The 18,241-nt window shown below is 50.4% G+C and overlaps 1 protein-coding gene across 4 annotated transcripts in view; it reads right to left on the bottom strand.

Annotated features, from left to right (window-relative positions):
- Window positions 1–18,241, bottom strand: part of CERT1 (ceramide transporter 1) — a 179,537-nt gene that overhangs the window by 27,788 nt on the left and 133,508 nt on the right. For all 4 annotated transcript variants that reach the window (XM_032765738.2, XM_032765737.2, XM_075067006.1 and 1 more), the window contains 2 exons: window positions 16,470–16,562; window positions 13,567–13,653 (listed from right to left, as the gene is read on the bottom strand). In XM_032765738.2, coding sequence (XP_032621629.1) covers window positions 13,567–13,653; window positions 16,470–16,562 — 180 coding nt within the window. The remainder of the gene's footprint in view (window positions 1–13,566; window positions 13,654–16,469; window positions 16,563–18,241) is intronic.

Here is an 18,241-nt window from a genome sequence, read left to right as displayed (position 1 = left end):
TGCTTTCAGGTAAACCTGCAGCTTTGGAGCAAGTAATTCAGACCCCGGGTCTTTGATGGAGCAGACAGGAGTGTCTTGCTCAGCAAGACAAAGTACTGGGGCCCCGAGCTGGCAGGAAAGGCAGGGGTAGAAGTAGTCTTGGCACATGAGGTGGCAGATTCCATGGGGGGTTCTGTGATTCAACCCGTCACACTCATCTAAAAAAGACGGTTGCTCACCTTTGTAACTGTGGTTCTTCGAGATGTGTTGCTCATATCCAATCCATTCCAGTTAGTTGTGTGCGCGCCGCGTGCACTAGTTCGTCGTTCGAGAAACTTTTACCCTACCAGCAACATTATCTGGCCGGTGGCTGGGCGCCCGCTGGAGTGGCGCTGCTATGGCGCCGCATATATACCCCAGCCGACCCGGCACCTTCAGTTCCTTCTTGCCGCTACTCCGACAGTGGGCGGAAAGGAGGGTGGGGTGTGGAATGGATATGAGCAACACATCTCGAAGAACAACAGTTACAAAGGTGAGTAACCGTCTTTTCTTCTTCGAGTGATTGCTCATATCCCATCTCCAGTTAGGTGATTCCCAAGCCTTACCTAGGCGGAGGGTCGGAGTGAGACGTGGCAGCCTGGAGTACCGCCCCAAAGGCTGTGTCATCTCGAGAATGTTGTACCAACGCATAGTGCGAGCGAAAGTGTGGACCCGATGACCAGGTCACGCAGCACGGCAAATCTCTTGGATGGCACGTGCGCCAGGAGGCCGCTGATGAAGCTTGAGCTCTGGTAGAGTGCGCCGTGAGGCGTCCCAACGGAACATGAGCTAGCTCGTAGCACGTGCGAATACAGGCTGTTACCCAGGAGGAAATCCTCTGGGAGAGACTGGCAGACCTTTCATCCGCTCCGCAACGCCACAAACAGCTGCGGAGATTTCCGGAAGGGCTTGGTTCTTTCAATATAGAAAGCCAGCGCTCTGCGCACATCTAAGGTGTGTCTAGCTGCTGTTCCCGCCGAGAAGAATGAGGCTTTGGAAAGCAAAAAACCGGAGAAAGATGTCCTGGCTAGTATGGAAGGCAGACACCTACCTTAGGGAGGAACGCCGGATGAGGTCGCAGTTGTACTTTGTCTTTATGGAAGACAGTATAAGGAGGTTTACAGTGAGGGCTCTGAGCTCGGAGACCCGCCTGGCTGAGGTAATAAGCCACTAGGAAGACCGTCTTCCACGACAGGTAGAGGAGCGAGCAAGTCGCGAGTGGCTCAAAGGGCGGTAGCACATAAGCCTGTTTAAGGACCAAGTTGAGGTCCCAGGAGGGGGCAGGGTGATAAGCGGGGGGATAGGTAACGCTCCAGGCCTTAATGAACCGAGAGACTACTGGGTGAGAGAATACGGAATGACCACCCTCTCCTGGATGGAAGGTGGATATAGCTGCCAGGTGCACCTTCAGAGAGGAAGTCGCCAGGCCCTACTGCTTAAGGTGCCAGAGGTACTCTAAGGTCGTGGGGATTGATGCCTCTAATGGAGAAACGTCCCGAGACGCGCACCAGAATGCGAAGTGCTTCCACTTGGCTACATACGTCCGACGGGTGGAGGGCTTCCTGGTACTGAGGAGAATATGCTGCACCAGAGCGGAACAGCACAACTCTTCAGTGTTCAGCCATGCAGGAGCCACGCCGTGAGGTGGAGGGCCCGCAGGTCCGGATGACGAAGCCTGCCGTGGTCCTGTGTGATCAGGTCCGGGAAAAAAGGGAGGGGAACCGGAGCGGCCACTGACAGATCCAGCAGGGTGGTGTACCAGGGCTGCCTGGGCCACGCAGGTGCGATCAGGATCAGACGCGCTTTGTCCCTGCGGAGCTTCAGCAGGACCTTGTGCACCAGAGGAAATGGAGGGAGGGCATAAAGCAGGCGGTGGTTCCAGGGCAGGAGGAACGCGTCCGTTATCGATCCGGGGGAGAGACCCTGGAAGGAGCAGAACTCCTGGCACTTCCTGTTCGAGCGGGAGGCGAACAGGTCTACGAGGGGAAACCCCCACCTCTGCAAGATGGAATGTATGACGTCCGGCCATATCGACCACTTGTGGCCGAGGAAAGACCAGCTCAGCCAATCTGCCAAGGCGTTCCGGACCCCCAGGAGAAAGGACGCTACTAGGTCCACCTGGTGGGCTACACAGAAGTCCCACAGTTGAATGGCCTCCTGACACAGGGGAGACGAGTGGGTCCCCCCTTGCCTGTTGATGTAGAACATGGTTGTTGTGTTGTCCATGAACACCGAAACACAATGGCCACGAAGATGCTGTTGGAACGTCTGACAGGCCAGACGGATGACTCTCAACTCCCGGACGTTTATATGGAGGTTGAGCTCTTCGGCTGACCAACGGCCCTGGGTACGCAAGCGACCTAGATGGGCCCCCCATCCGAGGGATGATGTGTCCGTCGTCAAAGTTAGTGATGGCTGCTGTGGATGAAAGGGCATCCCCGCACAAACCAGGGATGGGTTCAGCCACCAGTCGAGGGAGTGAAGGGGACCCGAAGGAACCGTGACCAGGACGTCCATGGGGTCCCTGCTCGGGCAGAAGACCGAGTGGAGCCACGTTTGAAAGGGCAGCATGCGGAGCCTGGCGTACTTGGTGACGTAAGTGCATGCGGCCATATGCCCCAGTAAACTGAGGCAGGTGCGAGCCGAGGTGAGAGGAGAGGCCTGCAGACCCCGGATGATCGAGGTGATCGTTTGGAAGCGGGCCTGGGGCAAGTAAGCCCTGGGAGCGAGGAGTCAGGGTCGCTCCTATGAAGTCCAGCCTCTGAGTAGGGACCAGTGTGGACTTCTCCATGTTGAGCAGGAGGCCCAACCAGGTTGAAGAGGTCCATGATTATGGCGACGTGCTGACGGACCTGGGCTTGAGAGGCGCCCTTTGATGAGCCAGTCGTCCAGATACGGGAAAACATGTATCTGCTGCCTGCGGAGGTGTGCGCGACGACTGCCATGCACTTTGTAAATACCCTCGGGGCCGTGGAGAGGCCAAAGGGGAGGACTGCGAACTGGAAGTGCAGGTGGTTGATCGTGAACCGAAGGTACTTCCTGTGCGGAGGAAAGATGGCAATGTGGAAGTACGCGTCTTTCATGTCGAGGCGGCGTACCAGTCTCCAGGATCCAAAGACGGGATAATAGTTCCCAGGAGACCATGCGGAATTTCAACTTGAGCAGCCACTTGTTGAGTCTCCGCAGGTCTAGAATCGGCCGGAGGCCTCCCTTGGACTTGGGAATTAGAAAATAGCGGGAGTAAAAAAACCCCTTCCCCCTCTCGGTTATCGAACCTCCTCTATGGCTCCTGCGGCGAGGAGAGACTGCACCTCTTGCAAGAGGATTGCTCGTGAGAGGGGTCCCTGAAGAGGGGCCGGGAAGGGGTGGGAAGGCGGGGATGAAGCAAATTGGAGTGTATCCTTGCTTCAGCGTGCGTAGCACCCACAGGTCGGAAGTAAGTTGTGACCACGCCGGGAGGAAGTAGGAGAGCGGTTGGAGAAGGGGGGAAAAGGATCCTGTCCTGAGGCTGGTACGCCGTCCCCGGGCGCAACCTTCAAAAGTTGGCCTTAGGCCCTGGTGGAGCCTTAGAGGCCCTTGATTCTGCCCCACAAAGGGGCCAGACTGGCGCCTCCGCGCACCCCGCCCGCGCCTCCTACTGAGGTCCTGCTGTTTCACGGTGGAAAAATACGGGCAGCGGCGTTGGGGCCTAAAGGGTCTACGCTGGGTCACGGGGGTATGCATGCCCAGAGAACTCATGATGACTCTGTTGTCCTTCAGGCTGCAGCCGAGGATCAGTTTTGTCCGAGAACAAACCCTTGCCCTCAAAGGGTAAGTCCTGGATGGTGTACTGTAGCTCCTCGGTGGTAGGTTGGAGACCTGGAGCCAGGAAATACGCTCATCGTGATGCCCGAGGCCAAAGTTCTGGCAGCCGAATCGGCCGCCGTCCAGGAGAAGCTTGGAGGAGGTCCTGCCCCACCTTCTTGCCTTCCTCTCTACGAATGCCGCAAACTCCTGGCGAGAGTCAGGGGCAGGAGCTCGGTAAAGCGGCCCACCTCTGCCCAGGTGTTGTAATTGTACCGGCTCAACAGAGCCTGCTGGTTGGCCACTCGAGCTGTAGGGCACCTGCCGAATACACCTTGCGCCCCAGAAGGTCCATCCGCCTAGCCTCCTTGGACTTCGGGGCAGGGCCTGCTGACCATGGGCGCTCCCTCTCGTTGACCGACTGGACAACTAAAGAGGAGGGGGGAGGGTGAACATATAAGTACTCGTACCCCCGAGAGGGTACCATGTACTTCTCTCGACCCCCTTTGCCGTCGGCGGAATGGAGGCTGGAGACTGCCAGAGAGTGTCGCAGTAGCCTGGATGTCCTGATGAACGGCAGTGCTACGCGGGTCGGGGGATATCCGCGGCCAGGAATGCTCACTACCGGATCCTCCACCTCCGGGACTTCCTCTACCGGGAGGTTGATATTAAGCGCCACCCTTCGAAGAAGGTCCTGGTGGGCCTTTAAGTCTATCGTGGAGGCCCTGAAGAAGAGGTCCCTGCCACAGCCTCATCCGGGGAAGAGGAGGAAGAAATATCCAGGAATGAGAGGGTCCTGGATGGCACCCTGCTCCTGTGGTGGTTCCTGCTCCAGCTGCTCAGGGGAGTCCGGAGGATGGGTGACATGCTCCTCTGACTCATCTGGAGGGGTCGCGGATATGGTGGCTTCTGGTACCCTATGCTCTGAGGCAGCAGAGTGACCGGGACCAGGGAGCACCCTGGCTTGATGGTACGCCCAGGGTGTCCCAAAAGGACCACTGTTGAGGCCCCGCGTCCTGAGGACGTGTGTCTGGAAAGACTCCCACTGGCGCCTCGGTATCAACGGTCCCAGCGTAGTAGCTGTCCGCCTGCGAGGAAACAGACGTCTGTCTGGACGGCCAGGGCGGGCAGCAAACGCCGGCGCTGAAGTGCCAATCCGATCTATGCACCTCGGGACCGTGGGGACCGGTGCCAGTACGCGGAGCGGTACCAAGAGCGAGACCATGGGACCTGCGACCTGTTCCGGTGCCGGAGAGGTCGACCGGGATCTCGAGCTTCCTATGGCGACGATCTGCTCCGGGAGGAACGGTGCCTGTGGCGGTACCCGGAGCTGGAGCGGTACCGCGCAGCTAACAGGACGGGAAACGAAGAGATTCGACCAGTGCCTGGTAGGCTTGATGGGTGCCGTGAGCTTGACCGTGCCGTGGGGAGCGGTGCCGGGATTGAGAGCGGTGCCGAGACGGAGAGCGGTGCCGGGAGCGGGAGCGACGTCGCGATCTGGAGCGCTTCGCGGCCGACCGAGACCTCGTGCGGTGACGGTCCGGCACGCTGACAGACGACGGGCCTGCGTCAGGATCGTGCTTGCCCATGGAGGGTGTTACCCGCACCGGCGAGCCCTGCCGGGGTATGGGCGGTGCCGGATCGGTCATAGTGATCAAGTCTCTGGCCGCCATGAACGTCTCCGGGTTGACGGCAAAGTGAGCTCTACCACGGCCGGTGCCTGGGGAGCTTGCAGGCGCCGGACTTGATGGCCCCCGCGGGGCTGGAGTCGACGGAGCCGGCTTTAGGCAGTGCCGGACAGCCGGGGTCGGTGCCGGGCGGTCTGCCTTAGACGCAGTCTCTGTCTGCGATGTGGGCTGTTGTCGAGCCCGTGCAAAAGTGAGCTTTTCGCCGACTTCGACCTCGGGGAGAGGGAGCGCAGCGCGTAGTTGACTTCCGGTGCCGACTGCGGACGGTGCCCAGGGGAGCCTTAGGCGTACCGACAGTGCTCGGTGCCGGAGGGCAGTCTTGCTCACCTGCTGGCTCGTGCTCGGTGCCGCAGGCGAGGGCAGCTAACGCCGCTTCCATTAGGAGCTATCGCAGTTTAATGTCCCGCTCCTTCTTTGTACGTGGCTTAAAAGCCTTGCAAATGGGGCACTTAGATGATAAGTGCGATTCCCCCAGGCACTTCAGACAGGAGTCGTGGGGATTTCCCGTCGGCATCAGCCTATGGCAGGCCGCACATTGCTTGAAGCCCGGTGAGCCAGACATGGCTCCGGTACCAGGCGCGGGGTAGGGGTTACCCCCACACCCCGCCAACAAATACTAACGACTATAACTATAAACTACAACTAATCTAATTAACTATGTAAGAACAAACAACTGTAACTATTATCAAAGAACGAGGATAAGCGAGTAGCTAGGGAAAGGTGGAGGTTAGCCAAGCCGCACTCCACTGTTCCAACGACCGACACGGGCGGTAAGAAGGAACTGAAGGGTGGCCGGGTTGGCTGGGGTATATATGCGGCGCCATAGCGGCGCCACTCCAGGGGGCGCCCAGCCAACCCGCCAAGTGTTGCTAGGGTAAAAGTTTCTCAGACGAACGTGCACGCAGTGCGCACACACCTAACTGGAATGGATATGAGCAATCACTCGAAGAAGAACTAATATACTAAATACTGACCTACAACTATAAATTAACTGAGAAAAAGAGAAGAAGTCCACGTATGCTCTAGGCTGACACACTAGAGTTCTGTCTCAGGCCAAGGTTAGAGAGAAGGAACTGCAGGCAGTTTGCCCATGTACCCCGAGACAGTCTCGGTGTCTGCCATAAGGAGGCACAGGGTGCATGTGTGAGCTGAATGGACACTGCTAGCTAGAAATCATTCAATCTTCACCTGCGCCTGAAGTGGAGCATCAAAAGGGACACTGTTTGAAGAATTAGCAAGTTACTACTTAGATTGCAGACTCTTTGGAGTAGGACAAAATGGTTACCTACCTTTTGTAACTGTTGTTCTTTGAGATAATAGAATCATAGAAGATTAGGGTTAGTTCCACACATCCCCCTCCAGGTAACCCATTCCAGTGCTTCACCACCCTCCTACTGTAATAAGTTTTCCTAATATACAACCTAGACCTCCCAATGGCAACTTGAGACCATTGGTCCTTGTTCTGTCATCTGCCACCACTGAGAACAGCCTAGCTCCATTCTCTTTGGAACCCCTCTTCAGGTAGTTGAAAGCTGCTATCAAATCCCCTCACTCTTTTATTCTGCAGACTAAGTAAGCCCAGTTCCCTCAGCCTCTCTTCATAAGTCATGTGCCCCAGCCCCCAGACCATTTTCGTTACCTTCTGCTGGACTCTTGAATTTGTTCACATACTTTCTGTAGTGGGGGGGTCCAACACTCAGTACTTCAGATGTAGCTTCATCAGTGCCAAATAGAGGGGAATAATCACTTCCCTCAATTTGCTGGCAATACTCCTAGTAATGCAGCCCAATATGCCATTAGCCTCTTTGGCAACAAGGGCACACTCTTAACTTATATCCAGCTTCTCGTCTACTGTAATCCCCAGTTCCTTTTCTGGAAAACTGCTGCTTAGCCAGTTGGTCTCCAGCCTGTAGCTGCGCATAGGATTCTTCCATCCTAAGTGCAGGACTCTGCACTTGTCCTTGTTGAACCTCAGATTTCTTTTTGTCTAGAAAAAACGATTACCCACCTTTCATAACTGTTGTTCTTCAAGATGTGTTGCTCATGTCCATGCCATTCTAGGTGTGCACATGCCCATGTGCTCGGCCGGAGATTTTTGCTTTAGCAGTACCCATAGTGCCCGCTGTAGCTCATGCCGCGGTATATCAGGCGCTGCCAGCCCACACCCTCTTAGTTCCTTCTTTCTGACAACTCCGAAAGAGGGGCAGGAAGGAGGGTAATGGAATGGACATCTCAAAGAACAGTTATAAAAGGTAGGTAGCAGTTTTTAGTTCTTTGAGTGCTTGCTCATGTCGATTCCATTCTAGATGACTCACATGCAGTATCAGTGGATGTAGCTCGGAGTTCACCATTATCCAGTGTGTAGAGTACAGCTCTGCCAAAGGCAGTGTTGTCTTGCATCTGCTGAGACAGTGCATAGTGTGATGTGAATGTATGGACGGACAACCAGGTGGCAGGCCAACAGATTTCTCAGATCAGCACCTGTGCCAGGAAGGCCGATGAAGATGCCTGCACTCTAGTGGAATGAGCCATCAGAGTCACTGGCAGGGGCACTTTCCCCAACCCGTAGCAGTAGCGGATGCATGCCGTGATCCAAGACGAAATTCTCTGGGCTGACACAGGGCAGCCCTTCATCCTGTCTGTGACAGCAAACAAAAAACTGCGTTGACTTACAGAACAGCCATGTTCTATTGATGTAGAGGGTCAACATCCATCTGATGTCCAGCATATGCAACCTGCACTCCTCATCTGATGCAAGGCCCGTGTGGAACTGGGGAACAACCTTGGGCAGAAAAGCCGGATGCAGGCATAGCTTGTAGAAGACCATATAGGGCAGCTCCAACTCGAGCTCCCTGATCTCGGACACTCGCTGTGCTGATGTTATAGCGACCAAAAAGGACACCTTCTAGGAAAGGAGTGGGAAACTAGGGGTTCAAAAGGAGGGCCAATACGCTTTGACAGCAGCAGATTCAGGTCGAACGGGGAGACCAGGTCTTGGTATAGGCACTCTAGACCTTTGAGGAACCACACTGTCATGGTATGGGCAAAGAATGACCTGCCCTGAAGCTGATGATGGAATGCAGAAATGGCCACCAGGTACACCTTGACCAAAGAAAGACAAGCCCTGGAGATTTAGATGCAGCAAATAGTCCAGGATGTCTTGCAACGAGGCCTCCTCAGAACGAATGCACTTGTCCAAGGCCCAACATTCGAAGCGCTTCCACTTGGCCATATAGGTAGCCTTGGTGGAAGGCTTCCTGCTGCCCAGCAGGACCTGTTGGACCACCATGGAGCATTCTGGTTCATCCGTGCACAGCCATGGAGAAGCCACATCGTCAGGTGCAGCGATGCCAGGTTCAGTTGCAGCAGATTGCCATGGTTCTGGGATAGATATAGACAGAGGTAACTGCAGCAGGTCGGCCACCGAAAGACTCAGCAGAATGCTAAATGAGTGCTGGCGAGGCCACATCAGAGCAATGAGAATGACCCATGCTGTCTTGCTTCACGTTTAGCCGGACTCTGTGGACAAGCGGCACTGGCAGAAAAGCGTAAATCAGCGCTCCTGACTCCGGGATCAGGAAAGCATCTAACAGGGAGCCCTTATCCCTCAGTGGGGACAAGGGCTCCCTCTTGGATGCCTTCCCGATCCCAGAGCAGAATACGTGGCACTTCCTGTTCTGCCTGGACGCAAATAGGCCCATCTGGGGAGTCCCCCACCATTGGAAGATCAGGTTGACCAACTTCGGATGGAGGGACCACTTATGGCAAGAGGAGAATGCCTTGCTGAGGCAATCTGTCAGGATGTTCCTGGTGTAGGTGACTGTTTGGCTATCAGGTGGATGGCATTTTGCATGCAAAGGTCCCAGAGGCTGAGCATTTCCTGACATACGGCCAATGACCTGATGTAATGTTGATGTAATACATCACAGCCATGTTGTCCATGAGGACCTGTACAACCTTGCCTTCTAGGTGGGGCAAAAATGCCTGACAGGCCAGGTGCACTGCCCTGACGCTGATATGAAGAGCTAAGTTGTGCTGCATCCAGTGACCTTGGGTGCTCGACAGTCATGGGGACACAAAGTAAACTCCCTGCAGCACTGACTTGGAGTCTAGCCAATAGTTCAAGGATGAGAGGATGCAGTCCAGCACTGTGACCACTTGGTCCTGGGGGTGTCTGCTGGGAACGCAGACCATTGTTAGCCATGGTCGCAGATGAAGCTGGGTGTGCCTGACCACATACGTGCACGCTGCCATGTGGCCCATCAGCCGCAGGCAAATGTGGGCAATGGTGATCGGATGTCTCCTCATGTGGACAATGAGATCCACCATGGCCTGAAAGCGTGCTTTCGGAATGAAGGTCCTATCTTGTGTGGAATCGAGCACCGCTCCTATAAACTCTATGCGCTGGACTGGCGTTAATGTGGACTTTTCTGTGTTTATTAACAGGCCCAGGTCATTGCAGGTGGAGTGTACCAGACTGAAGCTTCTCTGCACCTGACCCAGAGATCCGCTCTTGATGAGCCAGTCAACAAGATACAGAAAGATCTGGACCCCACCCTGACATCTGAGGTAAGCGGCTACTGGTGCAATGCATTCTGTGAACACCCTAAGGGCTGAGGACAGGCCAAAGGCCAGTGCTGTGAACTGGAAGTGGTGCCCAGTCACTGTGAAACACAGGAACTGTCTGTGTCATGGGAATATGGAGACATGGAAGTAAGCGTCCTTTAAGTTGAGAGCAGCATACCAATTCCCTGGATCCAGGGAGGGAAAATGGAGGCCAGAAAGACCACGTGGAACTTCAATTTCTTGAGAGACTTGTTGAGGCCATGCAGTTCCAGGATCGGTCTGAGGCCCTCCTTTGGCCTTCAGGATTAGGAAGTATCGTGAGTAGAATACTCTTCCTTCCATGTCCCGTGGAACCACTTCCACAGCCCCCAACTGCAGGAGCTTGTCCACCTCCTGAACCAGGAGTTTCTCATGAGAGGGGTCCCTGAAGAGGGATGAGGAAACAGGGTGGTGGGAAAGAGGGGTATCCACAAACTGCAGGGTATAGTCCCAAGCTACTAGGTCTAGGACTGAGGTAACCCACAACCAGGCCAAGTGGTAGGGAGAAAGACGGCAGGATCTGGCTGGCTGACTGCGGTATCGCTCTTGAGCGCACCCTCAAAACAATCACTTTTGTCCCTTCCCGTGTGCTTAGTAGATCTAGGCTGGCGAGCAAGAGGAGGAAGGGTGGCAAGGGCTAAACCTGGTAACCTTTTTCTTTGTAGATTCTTGCCAGGCTTGCCAAGGCCTCAATGGTGGTGGAGGCCAGAATGGCTTTCTGGAAGACTGCAAGGTATGCAAGCCCAATGAGTGAAGGGTAGCCTTCACATCCTTCAACCTGTGTAGTCTGGCATCTTTTTTTTTTTTTTTGACGAGAGAAGAGCCCAACTTTGTCAAAGAGGAGGTCCTGAATCGAGCATCTCCTGGGAAAGGTTTGTGTTTGGAGCCAGAAGCCGTGTTGCATAACCACTGCCGATGTGACCACCCTCACTGCTGAATCTGCCACGTCCCATGCCATTTACAGGGAGCATCTGGCTGCCGCAGTCCCTTCCTTTACCAGGGATACCAAACTCCTGAGCCTGACCCTGAGGAAGAGTGTCCTGGAACTTCTGGAGGCTGTCCCAGAGGTCAAAATTGTATTGGCCTATCTGGGCCTGATGGTTTGCCACCCAGAATTGTAAGCTGGCTGTTTAATAATTTTTTTAAACAAATAAATCAAGTTTCTTGGCTTCTTTGTTCTTGGGGATAGAAGCGGTGGAGACCTGCTTGTCCTTCTTGTTGGCTGACGACACCACCAGGGAGCTCGGGGGAGGGTGGGTATACAAGTACCCAAAACTTTTGGCTGGCACAAAGTACTTTTTCTCGGCCCATTTCAAGGTGGGTGGGATGGAGAATGGGGACTTCCACTGAGGACACTATCGTGTACAGGTAGGGCAATCTAGGTGGGCGTGGAACCCGACAGGACATTGAAAAGTGTGTCCTCCTGCTCCACCATCTCCTGCACTTCCAGCCTCAAGTTCTTGGCCACCCACTTGAGAAGGGCTTGGTGTTTTTTAAAGTCATCTGGAGGGGAGCCCTGGAAGGTCCCATGAGCGCCTCATCCGGGGAAGAGGTGACAGCTGTGGCCACTGGCGGAGGTGCTGAGGGCTCAGCAGCCACTAGAGAGGGAGGTTTGGAGGTGGGCACTGGATCCTCCACCCTGACCTCGGAGCCAGCTTCCAGTACTGGGCCTGGTGCCAGTGAAGCCATCGAACTTTGCTCTGGCACGGCCACTGATACGTGCTGCGAAGGGGGTATAGTCATCACCGGAATGCTCCATGCTCCTCAATATGGCCTTCTGTTGGTCACTGGCCTTGCTGCCACTGCGGTGCCATGGATGGCAGAGCAGTTTCCAGTGTCCAAACCCATTGCAGAGACTAGGGCGATGGGCTGAGCTGGGCCTCCGCACCAGAGGAACCACTCTTTGGTGACCAGGGAGGAGCTGACGACACCTGCATTTGCTTGCTGGTCATGGCTACCGGTGAGCATTGACCAGGTGTAAGTGAAGGGTGGCTATTCCGGGGAGGATGGCCTTGGTGCCGGGGAAATCTGCATTGGGGGGAATGGGTGTAAGGGAGACTGGTAACATGAGGGGGCATGGTCCCATGATGCCAGTGACTGAGACAGATGTCTAGATGAGGATCAGTGAGGGGGCGAACAGAGTTCGTCATAATATGGGGAGCGCCGACTCCGCACTGGGGAATAGTGTCTCGACGCCCATAGGGAGAGTTTGGGCAACTGGCGGCATGGCTGCGACCTGCCACAGGATTGCTTGTCCGGCAACCTATGGTGCTCCCCCGCCCCCGGAGGGGTCTAAATGGCTGGCTTGCCCTCTGTGGGAGTCTTAGCCTGGTCCTGTGCCACCTGAGATGTCATAGGAGCAAGTGGAGAACTGTGTCCTCTCTGTGCCTGGCATGACGATGGTGCAGGCAGGGGGGTGGATTCTGTACCGCTCACCAGAGTCAGTAAAAGACCTTTAAGAGGGCTAAGAACCCCAGTCACAGAGGCATGCTCGTGTTGCTCTGAAGAAGGCTGGCAGACAGGCCTGGTCCTTCTGCCGGATGATCCCGGGGCCTTCTTGCTCAGCGCTGGTGAACACTTCTTTGCCTTCTTCTTCAGCGCCGGGCCACTGACACGGTACAGCCTGCATAGAGGGCTCAGAAGTCAGGCGGAGAGGGGACTCCATCAGGAGGGCCCTAAGGCAAATGTCCCTCTCCTTCCGAGTGTGAGGCTGAAAGTTCTTACAAATCCAGCAACACTCCTTGATGTGCGATTCCCCCAAGCACTTAAGGCAACTGTGGTGGGGGTCACTCACAGGCATAGGCCTGTCACAGACTGAGCAGGGCTTAAACCCAGGAGGTAGGGCATGCCCCGTTTTAGGCAAATCCCCACTGGGACCTTAACTATAAGCTAACTATGCTCTTAACAACCCCTTAACACTAACTACAATCAAACAAAGGCCCGAAGTCCAATGGAAGAAATCGCTAGCTCTTGACAAGCAAGAGAGGCACTCTGACTGACACTACAGACAATAAGAAGAAACTCAGAGGGCACTGGTCAGCAGTGCCTGATATACCACGGAATGAACGCGGCACTCTAGAGGGCACTACAGCCAGCCCTATGGATACTGTTAAGGCAAAAATCTCTGACAGCCACACAGGCAGGTGCATACACACCTAGAATGGAATCGACATGAGCAAGCACTTGAACTCTTTTTGTTCTGTTTGTACAATGCCCAACACAATGGGGTCCTTGTCCATAACAAGGACTCCCAGGTGTTATAAATACATAAATATTTTACTTTATAAATTCTAACGGTCAGACTTCTGTGCACATACCTGTGAACAAATTCCAACCAAAGTTAACATGAGTTCTGTGAATGTATCCCAGGAGAAAATTTGGATCATAAAAGACAAAGATCCTAAATTGAAGTATGGTATTTTTTAAAGGTAGGAACATAATTGCCTCTTAAAACATTTAGTACTATCAATACCTGTTCTTCTATTTTATCTTGTCTGTCAAGAGCAGCTTCAACAGCATCAAAAAATTCCTCTTCATTAATCAGACTATTAGGACCCTCCTAAACCAAAACACAGAAAAACAAACAGTTAAAGAAAATGGAGGAAACGTGAATGCTACACTTCAGAAAACGGAGTTCAATTTAAAAAATGAGTTAGCCAATTTGATAAATTGCATTTCTTTATTGGAGTAAAAAAGTCCTAATTCATTTGCAGATGAAACACGTAACAAATATTAAGTTATAAACCTATTACACAAAAGCCATTTTTCATAACAGTGAGCCTTTTCACCATTAGTTGAGTTTAACAAAATTAAGAGTAAAATTCAAAATAAAGCACTACTTGGTAAAATAAGGTAATACTCCACTCAATGCATTTAAAGACCTATAATTTAAGAGTTCTAACACAAGTCAACAAAAGCCAGGAAATTCACACTTAAAACACAATAAGGTGAAATTTGGCTTAAAATTTAGGTTTTACATATCACACACACATACACTATTATTTGAGAACTCTTTTACAAAGTTTGTGACAAAAATGTTTCCATAAATTCTTTTGCAAAGCCCAGCATAAAGTGTAATTTAAATTATCATTCCATTACCAGGACTGAAATATTAAGCTGTGTTGTCAGCCTTTCGTGCCTGAAATACAACTAAAATATGTTCATTGTCCATGCAGAAAAAATAGAAAAAGTAAAGAACAGCATGATAAAGCTTAAGTTTGATCTTAAAGTTCCTCTAAGTTTGATCAGTTAAAGTGTTACTAATAAATGCTTATATTTAAAAAAAAACAAAACATGATCATAACACTGGCCTTTTAAGACCAGTCTGTTCTTCCTTAATTCACCCTATTATAAACACATACAATATGATGTGTAAAATCTTGGACCCCTGCTATACGTAGACTACTGAAAGAACAGATGGCCTATCAACTCTAAAAGTTCTTTTATTAGTTTGTCAGTTTTAACATTACACAATAAAAAGCAGTTTTATTTTTTTAAACGGCAGTTCATGAAGACTCCAACTTTACCTTGTTTTTGCATGAATCCATGTAATGGACTCCGTGGTTTAACATATGAATTTTTATTTTACAGACTTATTATAGAGAAACCACTGCCCCTCCATAATAATCCATATTTTAGTGTTGAAGCTAATTCTGTTATAATCATAGTTTTCAAGGCTTCTCCAGCTAATTTAGTAACAGTAACATCTTGATATTGTGCGTGCTACTTCTCATCCCAGTGAAGAGTCTTTGTAGGCAGTCTGATTTTTTTTTTTAATCTATTTGTACACAATCATTTTTCTAAAATGGCCCGGATCAGAAATTCAAAATTCATTTTGTTTCTAGGTCTTGCTAAGAAGTGACAGCCACTATTTTTGGAAGTGGATAGAAGTGTAAAGAAATAAAGAGGTATTTTAAAAAACCATGTATAAAGAGCACTGTTTATAAATATAAATATTTAGAAACAACCTCACTTTTTAACTCCAGCTGCTGGGCTGAGATGGGGGGAGGGGAGCAAAGAGACTGGGGACACACTGATAATGGCCCAGGAGACGACGGATTGGGGGACACATAGGAGAGGATCATGGAATCATGCTAACCAGTCTCAAAACGAGGGAGTTCTGGGACAGGATAAGGCACTAATTGGAGGGTCAGAAGACATCAGGAGCAGAGCGGAAATAAATTCAAAACTGTGAACTTAACACAAACACAAAATCATGCCTGCTGAACATGCAGATGGCCTGTAGCCACTTTTTGCTCTCCAGCTTCTCCTTCAGGGAGAATTAATCGGATTACCTTTCTGCCCTATTCAATGGAGTAGGATGGCTCCATTCACCCATCCTTTCTTCCCTTTTCTATGGATTGGCCGCTTGCAGTCTGACTTTTCTCTCTGGCAAACTTAGACCAAAATGTATACAGAATGCTTGCCAGCCACCCTGATACTTCAAAGGAGTTGAAGGAAACTAGCAAAGGATTTTTGGACATGCTTACAGTCATTAAGAGGTGGGTCATTTGGAGACCAACCATCCATCTTGGAGAAAGAAACTCACTGAATTTAAGCAAAAAGTTAGCAGTTTACAAAATCAGAAGACTGTTTCATATACTAATGCTGTAAACACAAAAGCCCTTTGAGCGCCATTATTTGGTGTCACTGGATAGTAAAAGCCACCACGGCTCATAAACACAGAAACAACAGTATTTGAGACAAAAAGTTCAACCAATGTTGTGCTGGAATCTGCTGCAGCTTGTTAAGTTAAAAGTAATTTCTCTTTCCTCTGATTCAGTCAGCTGACAAATTCATTACATGGCTAGAGATATTTGGCAAACTGCTGTTTAGAAGAGGTCAAGAAAATTAATTCTAACCAGATGAAACTATAGTATATTATTCCGTGCAACTTAATAGTTGTCAAATATGAACAGGAAAGACCCATATTGGGAAGAACTGATTATGGGAAGGTGGGGTGAAAGGGCCAAACTAACTAACTATAAACAAAGTGCTGTAAAATGTATGAAGCAAACTTTCAAAAACTCAGAAAAATCTTATAATCATCTTACGTGTTGCTCGTAACAAGTAGAATCTTTCAGACAGAAAAATGTTTGACAGTCTCACTAGGTATACTCAGATGAATCTTATTATCTCCTTTCCCTCATTTGCTACAAATGTCTGGATTGAAACCCTTCCTACAAGTTTCCCTGTTGCAGAGCATGTATTTAATGAATATTGATAAAAGCAGATATTAATTACAAGGAAAATCACCTGGTTTAATGTTTTGATACTTGCTCAAAAAATCACTTCAATCAAGGATACAAGTCAAGTCATGAAAGGATTTAATCTGTGAAAATACTAAGCAAGAAAAGAAATAAGCTTAATTCATACCTCATAGTCTGGCCCTCCAAAATGGCACTTTTTCTTAAGTTCTGTCATGGCATTTTTGTATGCTTCTTCTATTCTTCTCCTTTTCTCAATTTCCTGTAAGAACATAATCAGATTTTGAACCTATTAATCAGACTCAAACATTATGAGAAAGTATGACAAAAGATGGATAATCACATTAAAAAAATGTTGTGGGGTTCCTCCTCACGATGTTTTAACTTCACTTTTTTGAACATTTGTGGCAGTGTGGACATTTATTAATATTATGTACATATAGATGTATATACACTATGGCTACAGCTACACTAAAGAGCTAACAAGTGCAGACGCTCTAAGCCAACAGGAGAGAGCTCTCGCATCAACTTAATTACTCCAGTCTTTGCAAGAAGTGGTAGCTATGTCGGCAGGAGATATAGCCCTGTCCACACCAGCACTTAGGTTGGTGTAATTTACTTTGCACAGGGGGGTGGCTTACTCACACATCTGAGCGACATAACTTAAACCAACATAGGCTAGGTACACACTACAGCTTATGTTTGTAGTTCATTATTCTAGCCTTCAAAATGATGGTCTACAAAAAGTTTGTTCATTCCACCATCTTTGTATTGAAAATGGTCCTGCCCTAGGGAGAACTGAAAGTTTCTTCTAATGGCTGTATCAAAATATGGAAATAAACATCCTTGAGATTCATCTTTGGGGCTAGTAAATAATGAGACACAAAGCCAAGATTTGAGATTTACTAAGACCTCCTCTATTGCTTCCTTTAGTAAAAGAGAGTGAATTTCTGTTCTTAATAGCTTCTCAAGAGAGGGAACCAAGAAAAGGAGGGGGCATCCTCAAACTAAATGGTATAACTTTTTTTTATTATGTTCAAAACCCATCTGTGGTCATGTTTTGCAACATATTAAAATAAGACAGATGGTCCCCAAAAGGGGAGGGAGGATCCGAGATTGGTTTGCAGGATCACTTTCAACATATTGTGGTTGAGAAGCAGTAGAATGCTGCTGTAGATACTGAAATTTTCAGAGTATAATCTGAAGACCACAAAGAAAGGTGGATAGTATTGTCTGATATCTAAAGGCAGGTGCAAGATTTCTCATTTTAAAGGATTGCAAAAAACCCAAAGTCCTAGCCATTGATCTCATCTTTCATTTTCTCTAACACTTTGTCCATTTTAGAACTGAAGAGACCATTTCTCACAAACAGGGCTGCCCAGAACATTCAGGGGGCCTGGGGTCTTCGGCAATGGGGGGCCACCGCTTTGGCAGTAATTCGGTGGCAGGAGATCCTTCCGCTCCAGGATCCACCGTTGAATTACCGCCGAAGCGGGACCCGCCACCGAAGTGCCGGGTCTTCGGTGGTAATTCAGCAGCCGGGGGTCCTTTCGCTCCGGGGTGGAAGGACCCCACACTGGCGAAGACCTGAAGCAGAAAAAGCTCGCGGCCCCACGAGAGTTTTCTGGGGGGTCCCGAAGTGAGTGAAGGACCCCGCTCCTGGGCCCCCGAAAAACTCTTGTGGGGGCCTCTTGGGGACCAGGGCAAATTGCTGCACCCCCCTCCCCCCCCCCGGGGCGGCCCTGCCCACAAATGGAAGATCCTCAATTTTTGAATTTGTTTCAAAGGGAAGAAAGGAAGAACATAACCATATGTGTCTGCAAAGAGTTATGGCAGTGGCTGCTGATCTTGAAACTGAGACTTCAAAGAACTCCATCAGAGTGTGCTTAGCCATATTCTGTCCTTTGACAGGGGTACTGACTAATTTTTGATGCACTTCAG

Source organism: Chelonoidis abingdonii, chromosome 6, assembly GCF_003597395.2.
Source record: "Chelonoidis abingdonii isolate Lonesome George chromosome 6, CheloAbing_2.0, whole genome shotgun sequence".
Taxonomy (NCBI): Eukaryota; Metazoa; Chordata; order Testudines; family Testudinidae; genus Chelonoidis; species Chelonoidis abingdonii.
The sequence above is the reverse complement of the archived record's forward strand: the minus strand, read 5'-3'. Positions and strand labels throughout refer to the sequence as shown.